We start from the raw sequence: 16,359 nt of genomic DNA on the forward strand, positions 1-16,359 counted from the left end.
TCTTAAAGGCAATATTCGTCACGAAATTTATGAAATTCAGCCTCAGATGTTGCAGAATGTCATGAAAACTGATTTTAAAGGAGCCGAAAGTTGCATAACGAATCGCGGTCGATATAATTTTTCAATCATAACGAAAAAAATATAAAGGCCAAGTAATATTTTTATGAAAACAAAACTTACTTATCTTTTCGTTGAGAAAAGTTATAGGCAATCAAAATGGTAGCGGTACTTTTGCCGCATGTTGTATTACATATTTCTTTATTGCAATGTAGTGGTCACAATATAGGAGAGGAAAGTGACATCTACGGCCAAATTAATAAGCTGAATCTGCCAAAACGCCAACACTATTTTCCAAATATATTGCTTTACACATTTTTTTTAGATATTATTTAGAAATATATTTATTTTATTGAACAAGCAATCGTCGCATGTATAGTCTGAACAATGAAGTCAATAACTCTCTTACATACGTGTATTTTATATGGAAGATGAAGTCACCAATGCCAAGAAAAATATGAATGAATCAATGTTAAGATAACACTGCTGAGATTGCATCAACTAAGGCCCTAGACTTGGTCGAGAATTTGTCCTGAGATACCAACAACATTGTGATAATTCACGAAAATAAGAAATACACACATTCTTATTTAAATTTTATCTAAGAAAAATATTTATCACAATTACTATTGTCTCAGTATGACTATTTTGCTTTAGCACTAATACTAATTTGACTGGAAACTTGATTGAATGAATCTCGTTTTTGTCTAGGTTATAGTTTACACATCTATGTATATTTTTAACAACATCTAGATATTTAAAAAGATAGAGAATGTGCAGCCAATACTGAAGAATATTATATGCTACTATTAATATAAATACTTTTGACCGAAACTCAAGAATATGCTGCTCTATATTTATTTCCATAAGATAAACTTATAAGAAGAATGCAATATTTGTATCAAGCACTGTGATTTTAAAAATAATATATACATATAAGATAATCTACAATTTTAGCATATAATTTTATAATATATTTAGTTAGTATAGATGGAAAAAATGGCAAAATATTAAATCCTTTATGAAATCTAAGAGTAATTAATGAAGTACATGACCGTTACGTTATATTTTTTAAGTTAGAGGTAGCAGTTAATCCGATGTTGAAGTAAAGTATGGCGCCCGTAGTTTCACATCCATATTTCCCTTTAGATTACACTCCAAAATGCTTCGGTTGCCCTGGTTACTCCTAATTGGGAACTTTTCACCATTTCCCTGTTGTTATTTGAGATGCATCCATATAGACTTTCGCAGTACAGTTATATGTCTCCATTAAACGTATCTACATATCTGTTTTGCCATTATAATTACGTTTACAGTATATCATGTTTGCCATTATCTAACAACAAGATTTTCCAAAGGCTCGTTAATTCGTTCGGTAAGAAATATTGAACGTGTACGGTAATATTGAGCTGGCAATAGTTTTTGTTCTTATGTGTATTCGTTAGGCCGAGTTAAAAAACCCAGGTTTTATTAATTAATTCTCCAAAAATAAACTAATTGGGATACTCACCGTGCAAAGCCTGGGCGGTTGGTAATTTTTTCTATTAAATTTTTGAATAATAGATGGCGATGGTGGTTTGAAAATCTGCGGTCTCTCAGTACTAAAACACTTAGACGGATCAAAAATATGTGCTGGTGGCGCCAGAGATTGAGAACTAGCTGTTGTTGGTACAGACATTTTCGACATGACAGAATTCTCCGGTTTGAAGAACCATGATGCTACTGAAGCCCACTGAAAAAAAAAACAATAAACAATTAAATTAAAAAATATATATACAGTGTATAAAAAAATAATATGAACCCCATGCTACATAGTACATCTTGTTGCATGTTGGCAACACTGCTTTATATTGCGATGCGTATAAATTGCTCAGTTTACATTCCAAGTCTTGTAAGTTATATTTCAGTGTATCAATGCATTGTGTGATATAGCTAGCACACGGCCAAAATACTTCAGTCTTTGTTTGAGGAGCATGACAAACATCTTCCCTGGCAAGCACAATCGCTAGAACTCAACAACTGAATCATTATGGAAAGTTTTAGAGCAGAGAATGGGGAGTAGATTTCCAACTCCAACATCACTGAAGCAATTGTCGTATGTTTTGGTAAATATGGGATATCATATTAATGAATAAATAAGGTGTATAAATAAGGTGTCTATATAATGTTGTCCATTCCCTGAATATACATAAGAATTAGAATATTAAATTTAGTAAATATTAGGTAAGAGTTTACTTATCATGGTTAATATTAATGTTGAACTTTTTTTGAAGTACTACCCATCATTAAAAAATGTTATTGCCTGATACTTCTAGTGATTCATGTCTTATCATGTGATCAAGCATTATAATTTCACTCATATAATTATTCGGAATCAAATTCCTCATCTTCAAGATTGCTTGGTTGACTAGAGATAATATGACTTAAATATATGAAATAAAAACTGTTATACAACAAAGAAAATTCGAAATTATTAAAAAAAAATAGATTAGAGGAAACAAAATAATTCTCTGAACATTATTTATAAATATCCATGACAGTGTTTTAAATAACAGTTAAGTCTGACTTTAAAATATGTAATGCAAGAGAAAACTATTTATAATAATAATAATAACAATTTGATGAGGTTTTATATAAATATTTTAGGTAATCTTACATCATATTATCATTGTAGCGACCTTGAGGCATGTCGAATTTTACATTGTGGAATAACGGTCTACAAAATACCCAGAAATATAATCCCAGATGTTGAACACGAGCGGGATGCCAGCAGCGCGAACTAGAACCCGATAACGAATAGCTGGCAACCCCGAGACATTTATCTGGAATGTTATTGAAGGGTATTTCCATTCATCCGACCATCGTTTGGTTTAGACGTGCCACCATCGACTGCCCAAGCCTCGTCACTAGATAACACCACTGCTATCCGTTTTATCTATTTTGTATTTACCACATTTTTATATTACTTCAATAAATAACGGTCACATAATGTGAACACCACTGTTTCATTTCGTTTTACCTCCATTCACCGATCCATATCATTTGCCCTAAATCATCATTACTTTCTATTGACTTAATTTAATCTTAGACTAGAACAGAGAAAATAATTCTCTCAATATTAAATATAAATATCCATAACAATGTTGTACATAACTTAAAATTATGCAATGCAGGCGAAAGATATTTATAATAGTAATAATAATTTAATCTTAAGCCAATATAACTATTTAGAAACATAATATTTCTCTTATATATGAACTATTAATTAACAAAGGAAATAAAAAATTATTGAGAAAAAAACGTACTAGACTAGAACAGACACAAATATACCTCTCATTATAAAATATAAACATATATACAATCTTCTATATAATAATTCAACTCGATTTAAAAATATATGATAGAGAAGAAAACTATTCATAATAACAATAATTTAATGAGTTGCTTATTTAAATAATTTAGATAATCTTACATCACACTATCATCATTATTTTCCATTAATTTAACTTTAAGCCAATAGAAAGATTCAGAAACAAATATTTCTATTGTATATTAACTAACAAATAAAATGCGATATTATTTTTACTAAAACGTACCAGACCGGATAATAAAAAATAACCCTCTCAATATGAAATATAAATATCCATAACAACGTTATATATAACAATTTAATTCGTTTTAAAAATATGTAATATAGGAGGAATATATTTATAACAGTAATAATAACAATTTAATGAGCTGCTTATTTGAATAAATTAGATAATCTTACATCACACTATCATCATTATTTCCATTAATTTAATCTTAAGCTAATATAATGATTCAGGAACAAATATTTCTATTGCATATCAACTAACAACGAAAATGCGATATTATTTAAAAAAAAAACATACCAGACTAGAGCAGACAAAAATAATCCTCTCAATATAAAATATAAATATCCATACATCCCGAATCGTTCAATGAATCATATGGGTTCTTGAGACCAGCCGAAAAACAAGGTGATCATAATGCTAGTGAACTTGTCGAAGATGCTTAATATCATGTCAGCCGTACGTGTATTTTCGTATACTCTTAATGCATACACTCGACACATCAGATTGTTTTAGTGACATCTGTTCGACCCGCGCCCGATAGTGGGTGTTATGGTTTTAGTTTCTATTACAACTTAATGTCATTTTTACGCCCCTATGTAATAAATATACACCTCGTGATTCGCCGTGTAAATTTAGAGCGTCAAGAAAATAGCGAGAGATGATTGACTTAATTTTTATTAATACTTACGTTTAACATGGGGGTATTTTTAAAACACTTTGAGATTATGTCAAACATCTGGATTATTTAGTCCATATTCTTGCACGATCTTTATTTTATTTTTAAGCTCCAGTATGTGTGTCCCGGTAATAACGATTTATCTACAACGGAAATACTTTTTATGTTAATTGAATATTGACAGATCTTGTGACTCGTAATATAAATCTATTAGATTCGATAAAAAATACTTCAACATATATTTAGTTATGATATCAGTTACTTCTAGATCAAATAATTGATTTATAACGTAAATAAATCTCAAACCGAAAAACTAATCATATTAATAATGGCAGAAAGCAGTGTTTTAGGTCCTTTTCTTTATCTACTTTATACATGTGACCTATCATTAATAAAAAAAATGGTTATGTCTACGTTTGCTGGCTGGTGATATTTCGATTCTTGCTATTGGAGACAATAGCGAATAAGCAACCAGAAAACAGCAACACGTAATTAATAATATAAATAAGTGGACTCAGGCTTGGAAAATAAAACTCAACGAGAGCATATTGAATTGTTTACACGCCAATAAAATTAAGAATATTATTATTATCCCATGCAGTAGAAACGCCAGTACCTTATAGTACCTTGGAAAGAATCAGAAAAAAGAAAATAACTGAAACAGAAAAAAAATTATTGGTTATTTGGAAGAAAACCCCAAATATCCGTGCATAATAAGGTACTGCTGTATAAACAAATACTGAACCTACAGAGACCCATGGAGTTTAGTTATGGGGATGTTCTGCGACAAGTAATATCAACATAATATAAGTAATCCAGATACTAGAGGATCAATTACATACACCGAGACCTTCGGAATCCAACTCTCATAGAGAAAATTAAGATTGTCGCAACAAGGCATGAGAAAAGACTCCATTGTCATGTTAATAGTGAAGTGCTGCAACCCTCAGACAACACTGAACTAGGACGCAGACTCAACAGAACTAAACCTTGTGTGAAATCTTGTGTAGTGAAGTGTACCAAATGGTAAAAATGCTGAAATGTCCTACTAATTTTTTTATTAGAAACTAAATAAGGGCCAATATATCTTTCTGGATCAGTACTTAATTTTAAGTCACTGTAGAGACAAATTATAAGTTGGTCAGCAACGACTAGAAATAACAATTTATTGAAATAAACATTAGTTGACAATAAACACTTTTTAGATGAATACAATCGATTTAAACTTGAAGTATTCAAAGTAAAGCTGAGTATATCTGGTCATTTCTTTGGATTAACATTTAATCCAAAGAAAAAAAAACACATAAAATGATCGTCTGCTCGTTGAAACTTACTGTGAGAGAATTATTAGATAAATATCCAATTGAGATACAAAACAACTTGCAAAAACATTGAGTGTCAGTCCGGTCATAATCAAACGTCTACAAGCAATGGGAGTGATTGAAAATGGATACCACATATTTTAACAGAACCAAGAATTGAAATCAATTGGTGTCTTATAAAATTGATTTAATTTAAGTTTCCCATATGGAAGAACAAAAGAATAAGACTACAACCGTCGACTTTGACAGTTAGAGTTACAATTAAATAATTGATGGAATTATTATTCTCAGAGAACAGCCAAACTCTGATAATGTACAGAGGCAAAACTTCCTGAACATATAAGGAAAAAGCTTGTCAAGATGTATTATTTTGAGTAACTAGTAGGTTTAATTTTTTTGAGTAAACAAATTCTGAAGCAGCTTTGACATGCTTGCATTCACGCCGTAATATTCATATTCAATTGCTCAATTTTAACCGGCATATTAAGAACTAGAAATGTGTTAAAAATAAAGCCAAGCTAGAGAAATATTTAGAATAAAATACTTAGTAGACAATAAAAAATAGATCAAAAGTAAAATTTGTTTCATGTCTCTTTAACGGTTATATAGAATTATATTTCATATATTTGAGAAATAATGAGTATCAGTCTAAATATATCCAATTGATTAAAACAAAAATAAAATAGATTTAAAAATATTTAATTCTGTGGAAAACTATTTCTAATAATGATAATAATTTAATGAAGTTCTTATTAAAATAGTTTAGGTAATCTTACATGATATTATCTTCGTTAGTTTCTATTAATTTAATCTTAAGGTAATAAAATGATTTAGACTCATATAGAAGTAAAAATATGTTAAAAAATAAAGTAGTGAAGTAGTTAAAAAGTAGACGAAACAATAGGTCAGAAGTAAAATGAACTTGATCTCCTTAATAGTTAGATAGAATTGTATTTTGTATATTTGAAAAGTAATCAGTATCAGTCTAAATATATTAATGATTATAACATATTGAACATTCATCAATGTCCACGTGTACTTCTAGAATGAATAAATAAGTTATAGTTGTTCTCATTCATTATTAATAGGATTCCATATAGGCCCCGGTAGCTTATCTATTGAAAAAGAATCCCAGTAATGGTCGATCACTCGTACCCAGATCCTTAATGGGGAAGGAACGTCCTCTGTGTTCATCCCTCGTTAAAATGTCAAACATTCCCCTTTCTATACAAGCTCTGTGTCTAATAAACCCTTTTTAGTCGCCATATGCCCGTATTTTTATGAACTCGAGTTACCAACAAAAAATCCAATATGCAACATATATTTTTATTTATTGATTAAAATAAATAAATATAATATATATTGAATTAATATACAAAATATTAATGTAAATAAATATAAACAACCTAACCTAACTGTTAAATTCATTAAGACAATGCTCATTTACACATTGCAAAAGATGTGAAGGCTACACTTAGCAGCCTAAATGGGACATTCTGCTACTCACTAGATATGCCCTCTTCTGTTTACCACTTCTTCTTCAATTCAATGCCGCATGAATTAACTGACACAAGGTTTCGATATTATGAAGATGTGCTAAAATAGATGGATGATCGGATCGCTACCAAATCAACATGTTCTTTCGACACGGTATTGGCATGTTGCCAGAAAGATTGAGAAAAGTTACAGAAAATGATGGAAAATATTTTGCTTAATATATAAAAATGCATTTTAATGTAAAAATGTGATCAGAATAGATGCAAACACTTATTATATAACAAAATTGTAAAAATAAGGAAGATTATTCGTCGTTTTTGTTATACGACATTGTTGCAGCAAAATCTGACAGCGAAAAATGCCGGCAGACAATTTTGAACTGGATTAATAAAAATAGATAATAACTTAAATATTCTGTCCTCTTTGTTTGCAAGATATTTAGATTTTCAAAATCAGATTTTTATTTAATGTTTGGTGAACAGAGAACTGCTTAGAAAAATTGTTCTTTCTTAAGAACTGATAGTATGGTATTGGTATGGTTCTGGAGAGAGTATATCATTGTACTAAAGGTGATCCTAAAAGTTTCTCTGTAAATTTTAGTTGTATTAATATCTCATTCATTCCATGTTTCATTAGTAAATTCATTTCTTAACAAAGCACTAACCGAATATTGTAGGCAATAGATGAATGATACTGTAAAGAATATTAAAATTTATAAAATAACTCCATAGAATTTTCATACAACATTACATATTTCGTCATTACCTAAAAGTAAAGAAAGATCTTGTATGCTACATATTAATGCTCTGAATTTTTTACAATTATGAAAATAATCTTACTCATAATTATTTGTTATAATTTTCAATGATGTAATAATTACTGTGTTGGTTATTGAAGTTTAATGGCAATCATATTTAGAGATAGTTATTTTAATATATAGACATTTATTTTTAGAATTAATGTTATATATCAAATACAATTCTGATATTATATTGAAAATACTGTGAAAATAAGGTTTAGTAACATATAATTTTTAAATGATTTCCTCTATTGTGTTATAAGAGTAACATGATTAACTTAGTAGATTGTGTTAGAGTAAAAGTTGATAAGAAAAACAATTTATATAAAGCAAATAAAACAAATTTGTATATAACGTGAAAATATAATAAAAACAAAGTAATAAAAGGTGCCATTTTAAATATTTCTAAGGGAACGTTATAACGAGAACAAAGATTGTGACCTGATATTATAAAATATATAGGGATGAGTAAGTATATCGTTCGTCAGTTGTTTAACTCAATTATTGATCAAATATGGCGCATTTCCCACCCCACCGACTCCGTTAACCCTTTTGCGTTGAGGGGATTAATAATTATGTACCAACCCCCATATTAGGTCCTCAACATAACAACCCTATTATATTTATGCTCTGCGAAAATATCACTTTTATTGTTGGAGTTCCTTTTTAAGGAATCTATTTGGTTTTTCGTCCTCATAATGCCACAATACAATCCTTTTCAATTTTGCGGCAATTTTTTTGCTTCATGCCGATGAAGCGGTTTTAAAAAAATTCCGACAGTCATTCTAAATAATTTTATTGTTCTCTAATTGGGTCCTGATTTTTACGTTCTTTTGTTGAAACTTTTTTAAATGGCGAATTGCAAGCTTCGCACAATAGGAAAAGTCGTATCTGCTGGTGTCAGTTTATATTAAGCACTAAAAAGAAGCTTCAAATTATAATAGGATTATTCTAGGAACGCTTTAACTATTTCGCCTTACTTTATTTCTATCGATAATGTGGTTCTTTGACAAATTTGCTATAATAGCCTTAAATATTTTTTAATGTTGTTCTATTATCTATTATATAGATAACTTCAAGCGTTTATAGTAAGATAATTATGGCTCAGTAGATTTTAGTTGGACGTATAGACAACAATCTCGATGTTAAAAAAATTCAAGGAATAAAATCTTAATTACACGTAAGAACCAAAATAAAACAACTACACTGGTTAGTCGGAAAATACTGTCCACTTGATCTAAAACCAAAAAGATTGATTTAACAAACAATTATAAAGCCAATTTGGACCTATGGGGTGTAAATATGGGATTGCACTAAAAATTCAAATCATCTAGTCAGCCAACGCTGCCAAAACAAAATTATTCGATTAATTGCCAATACCTATTGCTACGTAACCAACGAAAAACTGCACGTTGACCTGGAAATCAAATGGATTTGCGAATTTATCCAAGATTTCGCCTTAAAATACGAAAGATTACTAAATCATACTAACATGGAAGCAATATAACTACTGGGCAACGCTCAGGATACCAGAAAATTGAAGCGAACCAAACCATACGAATTTATGTTATATAAAGTGTATACCTTTAGTGTAAACTCTAGCTTAAGTAATTATAATTTTAAAATTGAAGAATACATATTGATGTACTTACTCGCACTCTTCTTGCTTGTGAATTAATCCAAGTACAAATGAAATGTAGTAATAAATCAATTTATAATTAAGATTGTAGTAAGCATATCTAATAAAGATGTCATCAAAAAAAATTGTAAACAGTATGTACATCTCCATCAACGTTGAAATAATATAGAAAACTAAATAGTTCTAAACATAATGTTAAAGGTTTTTAAACAATGATATATAATAAAAAACCAATCCAAAAAATCATCATTAATCTCTATAGATATATTATCGTGCCTGTTAAAGAAAGCAAACAATTTATTTTTTCATATATGAACCACTAACTGCATCAGCATCATCTCACAGTTCCTCAAAATTAATATCTGCATTTGTCATCAAAAACTAAAAGCTAGGTAAGTATTCTTTATATCGAATGCTATCGATTTTATAAACAAGAACATTTTCACTAACTTATATTTCTAAAAATAATATCCAATGAACAAAATGGACGAAACAATGATTCTTTATGAAAAATTTTGGGTGTCTTACTACTGTTTAAAAATAATTGTTATTGTGTGCTGAAATACATTTTGAAATATTTTTTAATACTTTCCAATAGTGGTGTTTATTTGGAAGCGTCTCCGAATGACCACAAGGTGTTTATGCAACCAAAACGTCCCAAACACAAGGACATGATAACTTAAACTGAACGAACACGTCTTAGGAGATATGAACTTTAATTGGTGTAACGACAAATAGTTCTTAAACAACGATATCAATAATATTTCTCCTTCTGATTATTCCATGTTTTGAAGATATTTTGAAGATATAAAATAAGCGGATGCTTTTTTTGAAGCAAAATAGAAATACTTAAAATACTTCTAGATAGAAAAATTATTTCCATTTTAGTTTGAAATTCAATGTTATTCTGAAACCTTTGCCACTATTTTCATACAGTTAAGACAAGAGTTAATTCAGGACTGCTAAATAAAATAGCAAGCTATGTACTTTGCTTGTGGAAGTTAATGGAGACATATTTAAGCTTGTTGAGTTTTATTCACCATTGTTTGGTCGAATTTATTATTTTATCACAATTTTAGATAATTTTAGAATCCTATGTCGATATTGCTCCTTCATATCTCAATTCCAAGTTCGAAGACAAAAATATATTTATGTAGCTATGAAATGTGGATCTGCTACGTCTCTGCTAAGATAGTTTCAAGAACAAATTCCATCGTCAAGAAAATCTTCCATTGTTTGGTCCAATCTATCATGATTTACTAGCCGCTTAATTTTTTTTTAATTAATTACGTCTTATATTAGATATGCTTAGTAAAAACTTAATTTACAAATTAATTTACTACTGTTCTGTTGTACTTCCATTAATAGACAAGCAAGACGAGTAGGGGATTAATACATCAATAGGTATAGTATTTCTTAAATTAAAATAAAACTAAAGTACTTATACAAGTTCGTTTGGTTTGGTTCGCTTCAAACTTCTGATTTCCTGCGTGCTGTCCAGTAGTCGAATTGCTTCCACCTTGCTGTGATATAGCAGCCTTATTTCATGTTTTAAGACGAAATCTTGGATCATCTGGTATAAGCCTTTGATTTCGAGCTTATCGTACAGCTCTTCGTTGGTTACGTAGCGACAAGTGTTAGTAATTAATCATAGAACTTTGTTTTCGCTGCGTTTCATTACTATTTGGTTTGACGTTTTACTACAACTCCATATTTACACCCGCAGGTTCAAATTGACTTTATGATTCGATGATAAACCAATCTCTTTGATTTTAGGTCAGGTTGAGAATATCTTTTGAAGAATTTTGTTCAATTTATATATCACGACTCCATACAAAATATTGAAGAAAGTTTTTACTATATCTAAGAAAACTGCAGAAGATATTTGTTTTTCCTTATCTATAAGTCTGAATCCAAACTGAATTTTTTCGCAAGAACACAATTGCTAGTAGTAGTAGATCTGTAATTCAAACGCTTCATATTTTCTACAAAATATTTCATCACAACAATATACTTAATATTTCCTTTAAAACTTAATGGTGTTAACCTAAATAAAATCATAATTAAATATCAAGACTAACAATAAAAACTAACCGAGAAAACCGATACTGATATTTTACTATCTGCGTTAAGGCAAATATCGTGATATATTCATTTAAAGATTTATGAGCCTGAGATGAGGTTTTTTTTCTTAGCTCGTACCTCATTATTTTCCGGTAATAACTCACTAAACAACAAATGAAATATCATCGGGTTTTACGTGTTAATGGCAACGAAATTATTTCATTTTGATATAGCCATCAGTAGATGGAACATAATTAAAACATATTTAATAAGGATATATGTTATGTTATGTATCATGTTTTAATTGTGTTGAATATAGCAATTAAATGTTATGTATACGTACGTGATTCATATGTTATGTAAAACTCTTAAGAATTATTGCTAATTAACGGTTACAGAAAATATTTGTGTATATGGGCAAGGAAGTACATTTAATGCAAACCAATTACTAAATGGATAATTTATATGAACACAAACATATTTTGATTTAATAATGTTGTTTTCTATATTTCAAATGCATATAAGGTATTTACAGTAACAAAAACGAAATACGGCCTTTTAGTATTCATTAAGTGTATTACATTTACATTACTAATTTTTTACATTATATTTTCTTCGATATGTATTTGTTTTTTCTGTTATTTTTTTTAAGTAATCGTAGATTAATGAATATTTCAGGGATTATAAATAATTTTACGTTTACTTCTACAGTAATATGGATTTTTGCTTATTTCATCCCAAAATGAATATATATTGAGAGTTTAAATTTTATCCGAGAGACAAAGATTTAGACTCTTTGTCGGGCAAAATTCCCGTTACCATTTTGATTATCTCTAACTTTGCTCAAAGAAAAGATAAGTAAGTCTGGTTTTCATAAAATGTTTTATTTAGTCTTTACATTTTTTTTGTTATAATTTAAAATTTATATCGACCTAAATAATATATCGATATTTATATGACCGCTATTCGCTATGAAACTTTCGGCTCTTTTTAAGGTTTTGTTCATGACATCCTGCGACATCTGAGATTTAATTTCTTCAATTTTGTGACGAATATTGTCTTTAAGATTTTGAATCATTTGGGGCTTAATCACATAAACTTTTGATTTTTAAAAAACCTTTAAGAAAAAGTCTGATGCTGTTATATCCGGAGATCTGGCCGGTCATGCCAAATCGCCACTTCGCGAAATTAGTCTTCGTGGAAAAACGTCATTCAATAATTGAATTGTTGCGAGCTGTGTTGTACTGTAGCCCCATCTTGCTGAAACCATGTCCTCTGATCCTTGCTCTTCCATTTCAGGCAAAATAAAATTTTGAAATATGTCTTGGTACCGTTCAGCAGTAACAGTAACTGCAACACCTTGGTCGTTTAAAAAAAATAAGGACCAATGATGTTTCCAGCATGAATACCACACCATACAGTTATTTTTAGTGGGTACAATGATGTTTCATTAGTTAATTGAGAATTCTGTGTTCCCTAAAACCGACCGTTCTCTTTATTGGCTGACGTGACCACTGAGAAGAAAATGGGCCTCATCGCTCATTATCAATTTAGACAAAAATCTTCAGTTTCACCAGACAGCCTAAGAATAACATTACTGTACTGAACTCGTTGATCAGGATCTCTCGGTAGAAATTTTTGGACTAATTGAATTTTGTACGGGAACATTTTCAAATCAATTTTCAGAACCACGTTTCCCAAATGATGTTTCTGGTGACTTTGTCGCATGTAAACAATAAATTATGATTTTGTGAGGAACTGGGCGATTAGGATATTTTGACGCAATTTCCGCTGAGTGGCAATAATGAAAGGATTATTTTCAATATATACTGTCACTATTTATGCTCGTTCTTGTGGCGTATATTTATCCATAATAAAATTTGGACGTCTACACAACACAATGGTTAAAGCGAAACTGAGCCAAACGTCACATAACTAAGATGGCGCGCAATCATAATAGTAGCGGGACTTTTACCCCACGTATTATAGTCGTTAAAATTTCTTATTTTTTGTCTTGTTCAAGTTTTTCTCAGGATCTTTCTTTAAAAATCGTTACTATTATCATATTTCTATTTTTCTACTTCCCTTCCTAGATTATGATGAAAATAACATTATTAGAAACATTTCAATTCACTATTCAAACAAGAAATAAAGAAAATATCCCGATACAACACAAACTTAAAATTAAAAAACACCAATAAAACAAGAAAAAAAATACATTAAACATTACAAAAACTATATAAAAAACTTAGAAAGCTAGCAATAAATTTTACATCATCTAATTCTATTGGCTCCCTTAAACAGAAAACCTAAATCCTTATGGTCAGTATATTTTCCATTCAATCGCTTTAGCGTCCGATATAAGGAAGGTTTTTAAGGACGTCGGGAATTTTGCAGTTTGAGTTTAAACGAAAAGAAATAAAATCCTACTACAAAACGAATTCAATTAGGTTGAAAGCATCTATTTGTTTTTTTAGGGCGGAATCTTACATGCCGCAGTATCCTTTCTACATTATCGGGACTAGTATAAAATTTATCTTAGCGGAATAGTTTTCCCTTAAGAACAGCAATGTTACGATGAAATTTACATATAATCTTATTGTGTTTGATTCTCGAACACGTTTTCTTCTTCCACTTGAATTAATTAAAATATCTCAACAGATTAAATTGTTTCAACAATGTGTGTGTTGTTATTTTAATATAATACAATCATTTTGATATAATCTTATATTAAATATGATTGGTACTACAATCATAATTTATTTGTCAGTTGTACTTGCCTCAATATACAAAAAGGGTGAGAGTGGGATAGATATATCAGTATGTAGTTCTCAAATTAAAATTACCCCTTAAACTATTTTCGACATATAATTAATGCCTGTTTAAGATGGAAGCATATTCCGAAAATCTTTAAGGTGGCACAAATAATTATGCTCAAAAAACCTGACAAACCTGCAGAACAAGTCGAATCTACAAGCCTATTTACTATATATTATTTACTATGTATTTAGTATATTTTAAATGTGTTAAAAAATTGTGTAGTAATACGGTTTTCGAAATCACCATTAAACAATCGATCAAGTGTACAGAGTAACTGCGGCTACTGAAAAAGCGTTTGAGGAAAAGAAATACTGCCCTGAAATATTCCTGGATGTCTCACAAACATTTAATCGGGTTTAGCATTTGGGATTAATCTGTAAGATGAACAAATTGTTACCGGGTAAGTATTGTCAATTTCTGGAGACATATCTTTTCGAAAGAAAATTTAGAGTATCGCATGAAGTAACGTTCTCCACATTTAAAACTATTTCGGAGTTCTACACTGCTGGCATTCCAACAACAAGAGAAACACTACTTGGAACCTTTGCTGATGACACAATTATTATGGCAAACGACATATCTTTGCCTTGGGCAGTAGAAAAAGTACAAGAGGCAGTCAACAAAATCTATAAATGGACAAAAGATGGCAAATTCAACTTAATATCTCCAAATCTGTCCACGTTAATTTTACATTGAGGCGAAATAATAAAAACTTAATTATATCACTCAATGGATGCCCAATTCCTCAAGCAGAATCAGCTAAATACCTTGGAATCCATCTTGACGGTAGATTAAATTGGAAACATCATGTTAGGCAAAAAGCAAAACACATTAGAACCAAAATAAAACAACTATACTGATTAGTCGGAAGATACTCTCAACTTGATCTAAGATCAAGGAGGTTGATTTATAAGACAGTCATAAAGCCAATTTGGACCTATGGGGTGCAAATATGGGGTTGCACTAAAAATTTAAATCAACTAGTCATCCAACGCTGTCAAAACAACGTTCTTCAATTAATTACCAACTCCTAACGTTACGTAACCAACGAATAACTGCATGATGACCAGGAAATCACATGGATTTGCGTATGCAAGTTATCCAATATTTCACCGTGAAGCACGAAAGCAGATTAATAAATCATACTAACGTGGAAGCAATACAACTGCTAGACATCGCGCAGGATGTCAGGAGATTGAAGCGAACCAAACCATTCGAATATATATAAAGTGTATTCCTTTAGTGTGAGCTATAGCTATAAGTTATTATAATTTTATAATTGATACATATTGATGTATTCTCTCGCACTCGTCTTGCTTATGAATTAATCCAAGTACAAATAAAATGTAGTAATAAATTAATTTATAATTTATATTGTACTAAGCTAAGGTTATTTTAAACGTATATATTAAAGATATTTAAGAAAAAACTACTTCAGTTAAAGTTATTCGCTTTTTTAAACTATACAAGTCCATGGTTTGTTTCGCATCAATCTTCTGATTTCCTGCGTATTATCTAGTACCAAACCAATCTCCTTGGTTTTATATCAAGTTGGGACTTACAGATCTTGAGTCTGATGTGCTTAGTTTTTTATTTAACGTAGTGTTAATATTATTAATGAATTATTCTTTTTTAAAGCATTCAAACCTATATGGACATACGGAATATTATAATTAAAATACATTTTTCAGATTACTGTTTGGATTATTTTTGTCAGAAGTCTGTATACTATTATTTTTTGAGTTTTGTACATTATTAGTGGCTAATTGTCCATCAGGTCTTCCTCCAGCTAGCATATATGTCCAAGTAGATCATCTGGATCATGTGACATTGTCTGAAACAAGTGGTAACCTGAAGGGAGAGTATCTGCCGAATACAGTCTGGTGTTG

General features: G+C 30.0%; 1 protein-coding gene across 2 annotated transcripts in view; it reads right to left on the reverse strand.

Moving 5' to 3' along the window:
* The window catches only part of LOC143197057 (zinc finger protein basonuclin-2), a 332,352-nt gene that overhangs the window by 277,407 nt on the left and 38,586 nt on the right, over positions 1 to 16,359 (reverse strand). For both annotated transcript variants that reach the window (XM_076405142.1, XM_076405141.1), the window contains exon 2: positions 1,568 to 1,789. In XM_076405142.1, coding sequence (XP_076261257.1) covers positions 1,568 to 1,744 — 177 coding nt within the window. In that variant the 5' untranslated portion in view covers positions 1,745 to 1,789. The remainder of the gene's footprint in view (positions 1 to 1,567; positions 1,790 to 16,359) is intronic.

This window comes from Rhynchophorus ferrugineus, unplaced genomic scaffold, assembly GCF_030347505.1.
Source record: "Rhynchophorus ferrugineus isolate W39M unplaced genomic scaffold, kcgeb_rfMv2 rfM5, whole genome shotgun sequence".
NCBI classification, from domain to species: domain Eukaryota; kingdom Metazoa; phylum Arthropoda; class Insecta; order Coleoptera; family Curculionidae; genus Rhynchophorus; species Rhynchophorus ferrugineus.